Here is a 15,650-nt window from a genome sequence, read left to right as displayed (position 1 = left end):
AGTATAAGTGTTTATATGATTTCTTGCTAATGTGAAAATTTAAGTTTTGCCTATTGATTTTGTTATGATGAATGTGTAGAGATGTTTATTTGGATTTTGGAAATGGAAAGATGTTGAGGGATAGGGCAATGAAAATCCTTGAGCTTCTCCCTATTCCCCTTTAAGGACCAAAGAGGAACCTCTAAATCCTCTAAAGAAGACATTTTTATTTTGTAATTGATTTTAATTTGTTTGAATGGTCTGAAGTGAATAAATAAAAAAAATAAATGAAAAATACCTGATGGTGACTCAACAGGGCTGGGAATGTTCCCCTGTTCCACGATACCGGCAACTGGCAGTGGCTGGTTTTCTTCTACCTCTAGACTTGGAATTCCCTTCATCATGTTGACCTGGGCCTCCAGAAGGATCTTCTCGAACTCCTTTCCATCGTAATGACCCATGTTCTGCCTCTTCTCCTCCCATTCCTTCTCTTTAGCCTACAGGTTTAAAAAGAAAATCATTGAAAGTCAAAATATAATCTTATGGATTATGATTAATGACTTCCTCTGTGGTTAGCATACCTCTATGGACATGGCTCTGTTTTTGTTTTTGTCCTGACTGTTCTGTAGCTCCTCTATAACAAGACCCTGGTGGGGATTGCCATTGCCGTTATTGACCAGGTTTCCATGAGTCTTCTTATGGCGGACAGGACTCTGCGGATCTGAAGTTGCCCCTTTGAGAGTATCCACCTTGTGAGTCTTGCTCAAGTTGGGGCTGGAGATAAGAGTCGGGCTTGGGGTGAGGGGAGGACTGGGCTGAGTGGTGAGGGCTGCAGATTGCTGGGAATGCTGCATGTGGACCAGGGAACTCTGAACATGGTGGATGACCACAGGAGAAGAGGGCATCACCTCAGATCTGACTGTGGAGCTCTGAGGCTCTGGTGTAGCTGGAGTTGAGTCGTGCTGTTGGACCAACGCAGGTGGAGCGTCCGCAGCAGCAGCTTCTGCAGCTGCAGCATCACCATTACTAACTGACATATTATTAGAACTGAGTCCTTTCTGAGAAACATTTGTTGCCCGTCTGCAGGAAGGAAACAGAGAAATGACAGAAAAAGGTTCAGTGATCAGAAGTTTAGATGTGTGAATACGTTTTCTTCTTTTAAAGAGGAAAGCTGAGTTTGGTATGTGACGTATTAAAATGGAAACGAGGCGCTGCAGCATCCACCAAATTAATTCACTTATCAGTTTGGTGAAGGTGGGTGCCACATTCTTTTGTCCACACAGAATGACCTCTGTGATGGGATGAAGGCTGCCCTGCTCATACAATCAAACAGTTCAATCTCCCACACTCCTCTGAGAAGCCCCTTTTCATTTCATCTTTAATTCCCTCTCACACACCCACGCCCTAGGACTTGTTCTTCTCCACTTTCCTCTCCATACCTTCTCAGAGTGCTGAGGGAGTCAGTCAGGCTCTTGACCCGTTTCAGCATGCTGTCGAGTTTATGAGGCTCCTCCTTCAAAAACTTCACAGCCTCCACTTCGACCCTGAGCACAGCTCGCATTCTGGTTTGCAGGGCTGGGAATTCTCCTGTGGTGACAAGAGACGCTACATTCATTTAAAGAGCAAGTCACCCCCTTCCAGACTCTAACTCCACTCCCACTTCATGTTTGAAAAATGCAACAAATGCTGTTGCCAGGCAGACCGAGAGGGCGGAGCCGCTAACAAATACACACACACACAGGCTCACGACAGCATTGTGACATCATAATGTACCAGTTTACATCATAGCATACCTCTTAGCCAATAGCGGTGGCAGATTTAGATTCAAATACAGTGCAGAGTTTTTACCTGACAACGGCACAACAATGACAGTTTTAGGCAGAATATTTAAATTTTAACTAAGATGCACTGAAGTGCCAAATTATTGATGACACGTGTCTGCAGCACGATTAGACACTCGTTTATTTAGTTTATCAGCAAAAAAAGTAGATTTGGGGGTGACTTGCTCTTTAAGCTACTAAAACAACAATTTTCTTATGCAAAAGATAGAAAACACACAATTAAAATGTATAGATCTTGAAAATCTTTTTTTTTACTGAGTTGCATTAGAGGGAACCATCTTACCTTTAAGTCCTGCCAGAGATTCCCCCACCTTCCTCAGAGTCATAGCTCCCTCCTCCACATCCTTTAAGGTCACAGCTCTGTGTGTAGCTGGGGAATCTTTCTGTAGAGAACCTACGTAGTGTTCCAACTCACTGCAGAGATGATAAAATACAACATTTTTTTCAATGATTAACTATTTTAGTCAATTGGGCAGAAAAAAACTATCAGAAATGAAAATTTGATAAAATGCTCAGATTTCTGCTGTGCTAATATGAATTTAGTTTTGGTTAACTGATATGATCAAATGCATTTACATTTACCAAACAGAAGGGGGCAATCTTTTTGCCTAAATATCATACATGAGCCTAAAGGAGCTGAGTTGAGAGAGAAAATCACTCATTTACCAGATTATTTTCTCAACTATGTTAAATTTATTACTACTCTTCAATTGTTTGGGCCTCTACCCAGTGCCACCAGTTTAGAGCTGATTTTTTGCAACTCTTTACACAGAAAACTGATCAGAATGCCATTTCAGAAAGTTGCTAAAGAAAACTGGGTGCTTCCAAGGGGAAATACGCTGAAAGATAACACTTCGTGCTGAGCTGGATTGCCTGAGAAGAGCCATAATGGTGTTTCATTGCGGTCAGGTACCCTTGAGGAGAACTCTTTTATGAAAGACCCCCCACCCCCCCACCCCAAAAGGAACGCAGAGTGAAATGCCCAGTTATGCCAAGGCCAGCTGCTGAGAGGAGTCATGGAAATTCTATCTGAGGTCAAAGAAACAGATTTTCTTTTGTATCAGGTCTGACGCAGGTTTTATGTGATTATGTGCCGTTAGAGAGTGCTACAACTATCTGCTGCTTTCAAAAAACAAAGAGTTCATTGTGAAACTGACAGAATTGTAAAGGTTTAATGAATAGCATTCCCATGAGGCTTTGTAACATGTACGTCGATTGACAAACTTATTTTGTGGGATTGCAAAACTCACTGTTTATGACGGGATTTATTCATTGCAGTTGTCACTAACCCCAAATCCACACTGGCGGCATCAGCGGAGCAGCAGCGGAACGTCGCTGCTTCCAGTAGAATCCATTATAGTCTATAAGGTTGATCCACAGATCATTTCAAGCCCATTCCATAAGCAGCTCCCCATGCAGCTAAAGATAGGGGCTCTATTTTTGCTGCGAGCCACTTCTGGAATTTGTCAATTTCCGCAGTTAACATAGTGCTAGACAGGAAATTACACACGGTATCATTGTAAAACGTCTGGTAATTTTCAAAATAAAAGACTTAGTGCAGAGATGCGATTTCTTATCCATGTAGATTACATCAATACTTGTGACTTAACAATTAATTTACTCCCAGCATCTTTTTACAGGTGCAATGGTGTGTTTTTATGGCGTTATTATTGGCAGTAGAGAGGAACATTATGTATGGTATTAAACTTCATCTCCTTCTTGGTTTAATGGCATAAACAAACCTTTGAAGTCTCGAGGGATTTAGTGATCTCGCGAATACATTGAGGATGGCGGAGAAGCTGCTCCATTGCTGAGACTCCTTTGCTGTGGACTGACGCACCGCGAAGCACCTAAACCGTCCCACTGCCGTTCTGCGTCATTGATGTCTCCAGCGTTAATTCAGGGTTAGGCCCAGTTCACACAGCAAGAAAACTATGCCTATGTTTCACCCAATTCACAAGGTGAATAGTGATTTTTTTTTTGTCACACAAACAAAACAATGGCAGGCATGATAGTGACCTTGAACATTCTGCTTAGTTGGTGGCTTTATGTCAGACTCTGAACCAGGAAAAAGCTGGGGTCTGCATGGCAGAAAACTGGAGCAACCAGTGACAGTGATGTCGCATTTTCAGCCTGGCTTCATACACTTGGCACCACACTGAAGTGGGTACTGATAAGAGTGTGGTAACCATGCACCATTTACTAATGGAAACCACACTGACATGAGTAAGAACTGAGGTTATTGCCCCATTCAGACACTTCTCTGACTAGCCAGTAGCTTTTCAATCTGAAATAAACTCAATTTCTCCACACTGAGATTGTTCAAAGAGCTATCTACAACAGTTAAGATATTAACTGATTGCTACCTTTCCACAGATCCTGACTTTTAAAACTATGAAAAATCATTTAAAACTTTTACTTAAGTGTGTTTTTGTAGAAGTGAATACTTAAAGATCATGGCAGGTGTGTTCCTCCTCGAGCTTTACCATAATCTCCGCGTCGCCCTTCGAGCCAAGTAGCTTGTGTCACCACGCCTTAAAGTGACAGCAGCTTTGTGTTGCTGACTTGCAAAGGGCTAGATACCAAGACAGAATGTAACCTAGCTGCAATTGATTAACTTTTACTATTCCTTCTTCCACGTGCTTCCATCACCTGCATTTTCCCAAGTCTACACTGACTATCTAGCACGACAGCACGGTTTGACCTTGCCTTGTAAACATCCAAATAAGAGGGATTTAATTACTGCTCCCTGTGGGCTCGATGAGGTGCAGGAGCAGGATAATAAGTAATTACTCCACAGTTAAGTCTATTGTTCTTCACTGACACACACACACACACACACACACACACACACACACACACACACACACACACACACACACTGCTGGCTTGTATAAACCTGTGCGCTTCACTTTGGAGTGTGTTGGCTTGTCTATGAGGTTGGGATTTAATGACTCAGGTGAGCTGATGAAGATGAAACCTTTTGGGGAATTTCCTGCAAATGGAAGAGCACAGACTGGAGCTTCACGGGTGTGTCTCTGTAGCTTTTGAAAAGCTTTCCTGTAAGGACCATTAGCATGTTGTTCCTTATAGACAAATTGTGTTTTGTATATTTCCAAACTGTAAAATGTTCTTATAAAAACTGCTAAATGATTTAGACTCATTATTGAGGCAACATGCACATGCTAAAAGTAGGGAAGTAATAAAAAGCACATTTTCTGCATTCGTGGGATGAAATATGAAGGGCTGTCCTTTAAAAAAAAGGCAGCTAATTTGGTTCCAATATCTGTTTTTATATCCTTCAGGATTAACGGTGCCTTCACAAAGGTGTGAGTTATCATACTTCCATGCATCTCTGTAGTGTCACATATTCTGAAATTTGAACTATGCTGCTGGATAATCCCTCTTCACGTTGAGGGTGCACAAAGACGATTCTCTGACGAAGTGGCCTTGAAGAGCCATTTGTAGGGCTTGTTGAAGGCAGGGGGAAAAACACACCATGTTAGATAGTGTAAAACTAAAAGCCCCACAGGGGAGGTAATTCAAAACCCACAAAAATAAATAAATAAATACATAAATAAATTAAATAAATAAATTAAATTAATAAATTAAAAGTATGTATCTAGAGTGACTCAACCAAACTGAACACAATGACCTGATGGAGGGAAAAGGTGGATTATAAACTGAGAGGCTGATAATGAATGGAGAATGGGGGAGTGGCAATTAGTAACAAAACCCAGGTGGGAAAGAGACAGGAAAAACAACACAGGTTTCCAAAGTAAAACAGGTAAATAGGAACATACACCGTATAACAGAACCAGTGGAACTAGAGTTCAACACGAATTAAACAGAAAAAAACTAAATCATCTCACAGATCATAACAAATTTAAACTCAAGACTAAGGCAGCTGATTTTCTGTTTGAGTGTTCTTTTGATATCTTCGATAATTTACCTTAAATTTAACAATACATTTTTACTTTTTATTGTTTACCAATATGCCAGTTGTATATTTTCACACTGAATCATGCCACTAAACAAAATCAGAAAAACAAAATTGAATTTGAAACATTTTACTGCAATCAGGTTCACAAAGCAGGATTTTTTAAAATTAAATATCCAGTTAAAAATGGCAGTTATATGTTAGGTTAGAATTGAGAAACTTGTACGGAGTCTTACCTGAGCTGTGTGAGGACCTGCTCCTCCATACCCAAGTACTTCTGCCTGTCCTCCTCCACCAGAGATCGCTGTCTCTGAACAGGGTCTTCCAGTCGCCGCATGGCCTCTGTGAGTTTAATACTGATTTCCTGCTCGGCCCGCTTTAGCTGCACCCGTAACACCTCCTGATTTTGGAGCTGTAGGGGATGTACGCAGTGAAATGATATTAAGACCCCAGAGACCAGTAAACCACCACAGAGCTCTTGTGATTACACGTGTGCAGACAGGTGTACGTTCGAAACGGCACAAGAGCAGTTTAAATCAATTAAGAAGGGAAAGAGCTCTTGCCTGCAGCTGTTTCATCTGGTGAAGCTGCATCCTGAGATCAGAAACATTTTTCTTGAAGTGCAGGAGGTTCATTTTGACAGGAGCTACGCTCTTGTCTGGTGGTGCTGCAGTGTTTTTAGGAGCCATGACTGGAGAACCACCTGGGTCAAGAAAAACATTGATATTCAGGGTAAATCTGGTTCCATTGGAGCCTCATAGGCAGTGGTGCCAAGCCCTGATTCTACAGGGTCATGATCCTGCCTGTTCTATAGCTTTATTTCGTCAGCGTGGTCTCTAGTTCATGCAGAATAGTGGCTCTAGAGAACCAGGATGGACACTACTGCCTCATGAGCCCCATATACAGTAACTCAGAGATATTTGATGTTAAAACCATAGAAACCAGTAAAAGCATCATTTGTGGACCTTTTTTAAAATCCCGAACGGCCAAAAGAAACAATGTCTAGAGGTAGTTTTGGTTTGAAGACCTTATAGGTTGTTTTCAAGAGGCTTCTGAAGGTTTCTGATGGGGTACATTTAAAACTAGTGGTTGAAATTTTTACACAAGCTGATTTGTTTGTTTTTAATCGCCCTTTTGAATAAAGTTGATATTGTGATGTACAGAGATTTAAGTCAATATAACTTCTGTAAATTTCAGTGACAAAGGTCAGACTCAATGCACTCTGCTGGGTTTCCTTAGGAAGAAATATTTTAACTACTGTAACCGGATTAATGAACTGAAACAAATGCATTGATACTTTGTTCAATTGGAATGTTTTTTCTTTGTAAAGTGCCTCAAAATAACTTGTTGTGATTTGGTGCTATATAAATACAATGAAGTGAAATGATTATGATTTGGTGACATAGAAGAAATGAATAGTGATCAATACATGCATTTAGAGATAAACGTGCACGTTACGCTGAAAAATCGAATCACCGTCAAATTAGTGTCAAGGGTCTCAACCTTCTGGAAAACGGGCTGGTACATTTAATTAAACTTTGCTAATTAAAAATAAAAATGCAACCCTCCACAACAATAATAGATTGTAACCAAAACTTAAAGGTGCGAGTTAGAATGACATCATGTGGTCAACTGTGGGTACTGCAGGCCATGTATCAAAACAAACAAGTCTGCTCTCTTTCCATGCAATCCTCCTTACCACATGATTAAGATATTAGACTGTTTTGTGATTTTTTTTTTCACTGTAAAACTAACTTAATGCTCTTTTAAGAATGACCTTTGTGCGACTGACGTAAACATTTGTTTTGGTGGAATTCTTCTTAAACATTTCTCAAAAGTAGAATAAGACTGTTGAGCAGGATAAAAACATTGCACATTTTTGACTCTTTAATCCTGATAATCTGTTCACGCTCGCTTTCTTTAGAGGCGCTCGGACCTGAAATACTAGTTACAATCGAAACCGCTGCTTTTAGGCCTTCGTGACACGGTGTAAAGGAAAACAAAGAAAAAGAACAAAAAGTGCACGCATGCACACTGTGTGGTAGCGCTGAAGAAACGTTTATTAGCAAATACTTAGAAGACAACCTGTAACCTGTCTAATATTTTCTAAAGGTCCTCAATCACAACAAGAACAGATCTGAAAGGTGCACCAATGTTCGGGATTAGCTGTGGAGACACATAAACAGAGCACTGTTTTTCTCTGCCACTGGCGATTCAGACTGCAGATCTTTTCATCAACTCAGACTGCCGCTAAACAAAAACGAGTTTCCTGAACCATGTTGGCAAGCTTGGGAAACAATAGAAGTAAGTTATTTTTAAAAATTTTGCTTTGAAGGGCTTCGGTTGACTCTTAACTCCAATTAAACTCCATGTGTCACGAAGAGGATCGTGAGAATGTGAACTGATGACAAGTAAAGAAGCCTGACTTTGTTTTTGCTCTCCTCAGACCGGCTCATTGCACTGTTGACAGACTCTAAAGTGTGGGCTTGTCTGCGCAAGAAGTTTAGGCATTAAGAGCTTTAAGTAGACCGCAGAGAGGCTGCAGAGAAACACGAATACTAACCTGAACTGGGAACACTGTGGGCCGGAGACGAGGTCTTCGGTGGTCTTTCGCTGCAGCAGGAGAAAGTCATTAAAAGGGTTTTCCATAGTTGTGGTTTGAATTTTGTAAAAATAAATGATTACAGGGTAATTTTAACAACATCAAATGTTATAAACAAAGCATGACAAGAAAAACTAGACAAACCAGAGAGGTTAAAATGATGTTAATGATGTTAACGAGCTTTATTGTCAGCACAAAAACATACACTGCAGTCACAAGCATTTCTATTTAAGTCGAAACTGGGACTCAACAGAGAACATATGGATCCTGACTGATTAAATAGTTGCCATATTAAGAGGAGCGAATAATAAGAATCAATTTCCTCGTCACCAGATCGAATTTTTCCTGAGTTCTTGATTTTCTAACGAATCACCGTAAAGTCTTTTCTCACTCCTACACTGTGGATGCTTACCTTAGAGGTGCCTTGTTGCCACTAGTGTTTGGGTTCTTTAAAAGTGCATGATGAACAAGACCACTCAAGCTGGCAATCTGTTGCTCCATAACCTTCATTCGCTGTCTGCAGAAACATTAGAAAATTCTACTGATTTCACAGCTGCTGCTATCGCAAATTTATGAAAACAAGGAAGTGTGTGTTTATTATTATTATTTTTTTTTTGGGTTCTGCAAATATTTCTGCATACGTACCAACTACACCCAACCGTAATTGAGATGCTCCAGTCATGTCATTTGTTGCTTAACAATTTTCTTTGAGTTGTCGTTCTGGTGAAAGCTGAATCAATACGATGAAGACGTTTTGAACATTGGAGCCATGGGGGAATAATTTAGAATTTCACTGTAAATTCGAGAGCATTAGCTACTACATTATGGCCAGTTTGGTCTCTAAAACCACTAAAAGTTTCACAGCATTCTTACACATTTACCAAAATCTATTTCAGTCACATTTAACCCTCTGGAGGCAGGCGTTGCAGATTTGTAACGTTAAAACCTACCTACCTGGTTACTCCACATACGTATTTCATGAGCATTTTTTAACTCAGAAATACCCCTGAAGGACTTAGTTGTTCGTCCTTTTATCAAAAGTCATTTTGAGCCTGAGCCTGTTTCCTATTTTCCAGCAGCAGCAGTAGGTGATGAGTTATTAAACACATAAATTACACATATACTCTATATATTTGGCATTGATCTCTAACTACTTTAAATGCTAGATAAATTAAAGCATTTTCAAGGATTTTAAGCAACGATGTCTAATATTTATTATCTTTTTTTTCACTGAAACTAATCTAGTAGAAACTGAACTGTTGTTTAAATTTATCTTTTTTATCTTTAAGACTTAAAACAAGTTGCTACTTGAATGAGAATCATAATTGTATGGCGTCTTTGAGTTGTTGTGAAAAGCGCTTTATAAAACTTATATATTATTACTATTATAATTGAAACACTTGAAAATATTTTAAAGAATTAAAAATTATTAGGGTGTGTTCTCTTTGTGAATATAGAAGAAAAAACTGTTCAAATGAGGGTGCTTATTGTCAAAATTTTACCGTATAGATCTGTTATCAAAACTTTCCTGCTTGAATTTAAAGACATTAACAATAAATTTGTGTTTTGCTCCTGTTTTGGAAATATTTTGCTTGAAACGTTCTTAAGGAATGTGCAAAAAATGTCTTTTCTAATTTAAAATAAACTAATTTCCATTTTAAAAAACACCAAGATTTTTAGTTGTAAGAAGATGTTGTGGAAAAAAACAGTTTAAAAATATTTCTCCCACGATACTAATGCTTAGGACCTTTACATCTACACATTGATTCTTTTACAGAATGAAAAAGAGCCAAAAGTGATTTTGAGTTGAGTAAATAAAAAATATGGTTAAAAAAAACACAAGATGGATGGATTCTCACAAGGTAAAACTGACAATGATAGTTTAGTATTTCTTTTTTTTTTTTTTACTAAAACAATGATAATTCACCAGCCACCAAAATACAAGTAAAAGGGACATTTGAAAATTATACCGCAAGAAAAACCAAACCACCAAAAGAGGGAACAGAAACTCATACAAGGAGATTCCTCGGTCAGCCAAAAACTTGGAAAAGAGAACAGCTTTTGTCCTCAGATCTAATATTTTATCTGCAGGAAGGTTTTGGGGTACGCTGAAGACACAAGAAGGACTGCTATTGTTGCTACATGAAGTCTACATGATTAGAACAATTCCTGACCTTGGTGTCACCAATTACTACACACAAGTAAATGAGGTGACAGCTACAGAGATCTGTTTAAGGAACATGTTAATTTGGACAAAATGCACTAAAACTACAATCCTCCCTGAGCATTACTAATCGGGGTCCAATGTCTCCCAGGTGGTCTCGTCTGACCTGTCTGACTGATTGAGAGATTTCAAACACATACCAAAGTTCCATACAAACAGTCCTTGCAGTCGCTCACGTTTCCTGGCTAAGGAGCAAAAATTCCTCTTGCCCTTCATCTGTGTTTATGTACTTTCACTAGGAGTAGAAAAATCTAGTCCGGGTACAAAAAATAACCTGATATTGTTGGATTTAGGTGACGAAAAGAAAAAAAATACTGCAACTTAGATTTGCTGTAAGTTGTTTAGTCTAGGGAACACAAACTGTGAAAACAAAGTGAGACTTGTGAGAACTATGTCAACACAAACCATGCTTGTACATAATATTGTGGATTAGTTCGATGACCTAAATTGAATATCTTCAAGCTGATAGATGGCGACATGACAGGTTATACTCTTGGATTTTGGTATGGATGATGAAACAGAATCAGAATCAGGCATGAGAACTCAACAGCTCATGGTGAAAGTAAAACTGGGATGCAAAATTAGTCCATGCTCTCTCATGCAGTGCTTCAATCCAGATGATAACAAATCCCCCCACATTTTAATGTTGATTATATTTAGTACCCGGGTTACTTACTGGTCACTTGGAGATGGAACGGGACTCTGGGAGAAAACTTGAGTATCTGCAATCACAGGTGATCCCACGCTGTTCCTGGGCTTAACCAGGGTAACGTCGTCCTTTCTGAAGGACTGGCGCACTGGTGAGCTCCTCTCCAGTGGAACACCATGAGAAGGAACACCAGGAGGAGGCATACCATGAGGTGGTACACCATGAGAAGGAACACCAGGAGGAGGCATACCATGAGGTGGTACACCATGAGGTGGAACACCAGGAGGAGGCATGCCATGAGGGGGGATGCCTTGGATATCAATCACCCGTACCTCTGTCATCCGGTGAGGGGATGGAGGAGGAGTCTTAGAACCCAAAGAAGGCAGCTGGCTATTTCTGGACTTCTGCCTGTAAAGTGATGGGTGATCCATGGGGTCTGTAGGACTGGGCCCACCATAAGAGCCTGTTGAGCGAATGGAGGCACGGTGAAACCCTCCCATTCCATGATCTGCATTATCAAGTCCGGGGCCGGGGTGTGGTCCATGGGCCGCGGCCATCCCAATTCGTCCCTCTTGGAGCAGATATGGATCTGCATACAACCCCTCATTCCCCCTGGTTAGACTGTGACTCTTCCCACCTAAGTTCTCATCCGGCTTGACATCCCGTCTCTCGAGTATAGCACTGGGGCAAGGAGAGATGGCGCGCACCTGAGGATTAGCGTTAGACAGTCGATCTCTTGGAATTGTAGCGCTCCCAGGTGCAGAGTTCTGTCTTGGGCCAAACGGGATTCTGGAAGGGGATGGAGGCATGGAGTGTGGAGTCGGGGGGAGTGCTCCTTGCATCGAATGGTGTGATGGGGGACCCAAAGGCGGATGGCGTAGAGGGTGTTGACCATCACGGGCGGCATGTGCCATCTCACTGTGCATCTGGAAAAGACAAAATGTATAAAACAATATAATCCCACATTTTAAAACTTGTTTTCTTTTAAAACAGATAAAACTAATGCATTTCACGAAAATGTCATACCAGATTGTCTGCCTGAGAACCCTGACATTTTTGTTATACATTCTGTCCTGTACACAAAGACTGAAGTTGTTTTGAAAAACTAGATTAAACTAATTCAAGTTTACAATGTTGCTTTTCAGAAGAAAACACACTGTCAGCATGCTTTGCAGGAAGAAAAAGTATTAACTTGCAAGGCCACAAATACTCAGTACACCACATTTTCTTGATATTATGCCCACAGGCCTTCGAGAAAACAATATCACAACTAACAAACATGTTTCTTTCTTTGGAACAAAGTTCTCAAAGGCTTTTACTTTTATATGTAAGGTGATTTCTACTTTGAGTTGTTTAAATAAGCCACTCAACTGGAGATAAGAGTGTGGCTTTCTAAAAAATGCACCTTCAGGACCTTCAAGGCTAGAAGCCATGTGGTTAATGTGCAACAAGATCTATCCAACATTGTCTGTTTAACCAGTCAGCTAATCTCGGTCGCTGTAGTTAGTGACAACACCTATAAAAACTATTAATGGTTAATTTACAATCACAAGAGCAGCTTTCTGTGATAGAGAGGGATGATACAGTGAAGAAGCCATTCTGGTTTTCTTTAGTAGAACAATTCAACGTTGTTTAGGTCCTATATCTTTTGCAGCTCAAATAAAAGGGAGCTTTGGTTAATGTGGTAAGCCACCAGTTATGTTTCCACTCTAATCCAATTTGTTTAAAGGTCTCTTTCACTAATTTCTTCAATAACTTTGCTGCGGTCTCTAGTATGAATGAATACCTTGTGAGTTATTACCTGTGGGAAAAAGGCTCTCACACTCCTGTTTCATGGGGTTAACGTTTGTCGGAGGGCTTGTTTGGTGGAAAAAGGCAGGATTTCAAGTCTTGTTAATATCTGCGATGTACAAACATCCCACCTGTCAGGTTCTGGGGTTGTGGGTTGCTCACATTTTCCTTCACAGGTTGTTGGAGGGCTATGGAGATGCTTAGGGAGACTCCTTCCGGCTAATTACCTCTGCTGCAGAGTCACCCTGCTCACCTGCAGCCCGTTCTAGTTTGTTGAAACTAAACCTAATTTATTTCCTGAAACCTCTCTGTTTGTCCTGGCAGGATTCCTAAGACCCAGCTCTGGCTCACACCTTCATGTTGAAGACTCCAGCCTCTCAGACTCGCCTCTGCAATTCCCTTCTGTTCTCCAGAACCAAGGCTGAGTCCTCCCAGGCCCTTGGATCTCCTCCTGTTCTGTCCTCCTCCCCTAAGTCTCCTGTCCACCCTCCAACATCACGCTGTAAGCTGTAGATATATATATTTTATGCTCACAGCGCTCTTATCACCTGTACTCTCCTCCAAGCTCCAGTCACTGCTCCTCCCGGAACCTCGTCACCGGCTCACCTCTCCCACGCTCTGCTGCAACCTAATCCCAGTAAGAACTCTCCCCACTATATTATATATTCATCCTCATCCCGATCATTTCATGTGTCATTTTTTCCAGTGGTCCAATCTCTGGCTCCAGAACCAGCCCCATCCCTAGCATCCTCTGCTGACCTCCTTTATAAACTGTTTTGTATTACATCTCCTGGTCTCCTGAGAGTTCCTATTATATGTGGGTCGAATATCTTCATAAAGATAAAACCATGACACCACCTCTGATTTGATAACAACAACACAACACTTCCGTTGACTTGATAAGACCTGAAATCCTACTTTGATTTTGGGTACACAATGTATCGTTGATGTGTTAAATCCACAAATAACTCAAACCCGAACATGCTAATTGTTAGCTTTTTCTAGCTGAGACACGCTCTGCTCTTTCCTGGCTGCAAAATAAATGCCACCTTCGGTGGGCAGTTGCAAGGTGGACGAGTCCATGGATGCTAATTTTCCCTGAAAAGTAGAAGAAACCAAAGCCTAATTTTTACTTCTTCAGCTCCACTGGGGAGATGTACACGCATTGACAGAGACCTTTTGCTTTCAGACTTTTCCGTCAGCTGGGGATTGTTGCAAAATAATTCCCTGCCAGAACAACAGAGGGTGTAGCACTATTTTGAGGTTCCTGCCACCATTATGGGCTCGATACACAGGAGACGACAAATGACCACGATCGGCAAAATTCGTCACTGTCGCTTTTATTACCTGACACACGGGAGGCGACCCGTGGCAGCGGTCTACGGCAAAGCCGTCGACTCGTTCTGTTCTATGGCCAAATCGAATCTTCCGTTGTTTTGATTGGCTGTGTCAGGTTGGAGGGAATAAGGTTATTTAAGCGGTTCAGCGTTACAAAAGCGGTAGATATGTTTCACAAGTTGCTACTATGTGAAATCTTACTTCTGATTTTACTATATATAAAAAAAATAATAAATAAAAACCGGAGAATGGGTTCATCTCATATTACAAACTAGACATGCATCCTGTCCGCTCATTGGTCAGTGAATGAAACCTTTGTTGATTGGTCCTCGTCCGAGCGACAGCGATGAAATGTTGAAAATATTTCAACTTTCTAGAATCGCGTCGCTGGTTCGCCTGTGCATGACACGTGCACAAACGCAAAATTTCACACGCATGTTTTTCGCGTTTCGCTCAGTAGGAGGGAGACCCACGATTATTGCTTTGTTGCGTATGTCTCATTGAAAATGAATGGAGGTGATGTCGCCTCTCGTGTATCGAGCCCATTACAGTCACGTATCCGGTCCATGATAGTGTATCTACTGTTGTGTTTACATTGATTTAATGTATTTCAGAGACTTTAACACGGACAACTTTGTCCCTCGTCTCTCTCCATCTCTATATGCGATCAGCACCTTTAAACTCACGTTTCTCGTCTTTTCCATCCACGAATAAAATGCTTGCTGCATATCTTTGTACTCCTTCAGTCACAGGTAAATAAGCATTCATATTTTCAGACTTTTTCCGCGATGCAATCTTCAATCTGTTCTGTGTCTGCCGCTAAATATCTTGTTACTTTTTGAAGCGGCAAAGACAGTGCTGTTGACGAATGTACAGGAAGCAGCATCCTGACCAATCAAAAGCTTGCGTTCTCTGTCTCTTTCGATGAATAGTTAAAAATTGGGGCATGTCTCCGTCTTCTGCGAGCTCATCGGAAAGCTTTTGCGTCGGCGCATAATAGCGTTACGTGTCTCTGTCCAGACGCAGATGGAAAAGTATAAATCAGGCTCAAGTGGTGCTCGCTGCAGAACCACAAAGGCGGAGCTGCACCAGAAGGTGGAGCTGCACCAGAGTCAGCCCCGCCCATTCCAGAATCAGCCCCGCCCATTCCATAAGAGTCAGTCCAATTCCTTCTAGTTGTCAGACTTGATAGCATTCTGGAACCAAAGAGGGTGTTATAGCTAAAAAATTGAGGACGGAGTTGAGAAGTTAATTGAACAGTTTTTGTAAAGGTTCCATATAATTAA

At 40.9% G+C, this 15,650-nt stretch overlaps 1 protein-coding gene across 17 annotated transcripts in view; it reads right to left on the bottom strand.

Annotated features, from left to right (window-relative positions):
* Positions 1-15,650, bottom strand: part of si:ch211-285f17.1 (sickle tail protein homolog) — a 129,285-nt gene that overhangs the window by 12,983 nt on the left and 100,652 nt on the right. For 16 of the 17 annotated variants that reach the window (XM_070553142.1, XM_070553143.1, XM_070553139.1 and 13 more), the window contains 9 exons: positions 11,263-12,161; positions 8,775-8,879; positions 8,324-8,373; positions 6,324-6,463; positions 5,997-6,172; positions 2,104-2,234; positions 1,419-1,566; positions 561-1,059; positions 278-476 (listed from right to left, as the gene is read on the bottom strand). In XM_070553142.1, the coding sequence (XP_070409243.1) occupies positions 278-476; positions 561-1,059; positions 1,419-1,566; positions 2,104-2,234; positions 5,997-6,172; positions 6,324-6,463; positions 8,324-8,373; positions 8,775-8,879; positions 11,263-12,161 (2,347 nt within the window). The remainder of the gene's footprint in view (positions 1-277; positions 477-560; positions 1,060-1,418; positions 1,567-2,103; positions 2,235-5,996; positions 6,173-6,323; positions 6,464-8,323; positions 8,374-8,774; positions 8,880-11,262; positions 12,162-15,650) is intronic. The other variant, XM_070553141.1, reaches the window with a different exon arrangement.

Source organism: Nothobranchius furzeri, chromosome 7, assembly GCF_043380555.1.
Source record: "Nothobranchius furzeri strain GRZ-AD chromosome 7, NfurGRZ-RIMD1, whole genome shotgun sequence".
NCBI classification, from domain to species: domain Eukaryota; kingdom Metazoa; phylum Chordata; class Actinopteri; order Cyprinodontiformes; family Nothobranchiidae; genus Nothobranchius; species Nothobranchius furzeri.
This window is presented reverse-complemented; position numbering and strand designations above follow the sequence as displayed.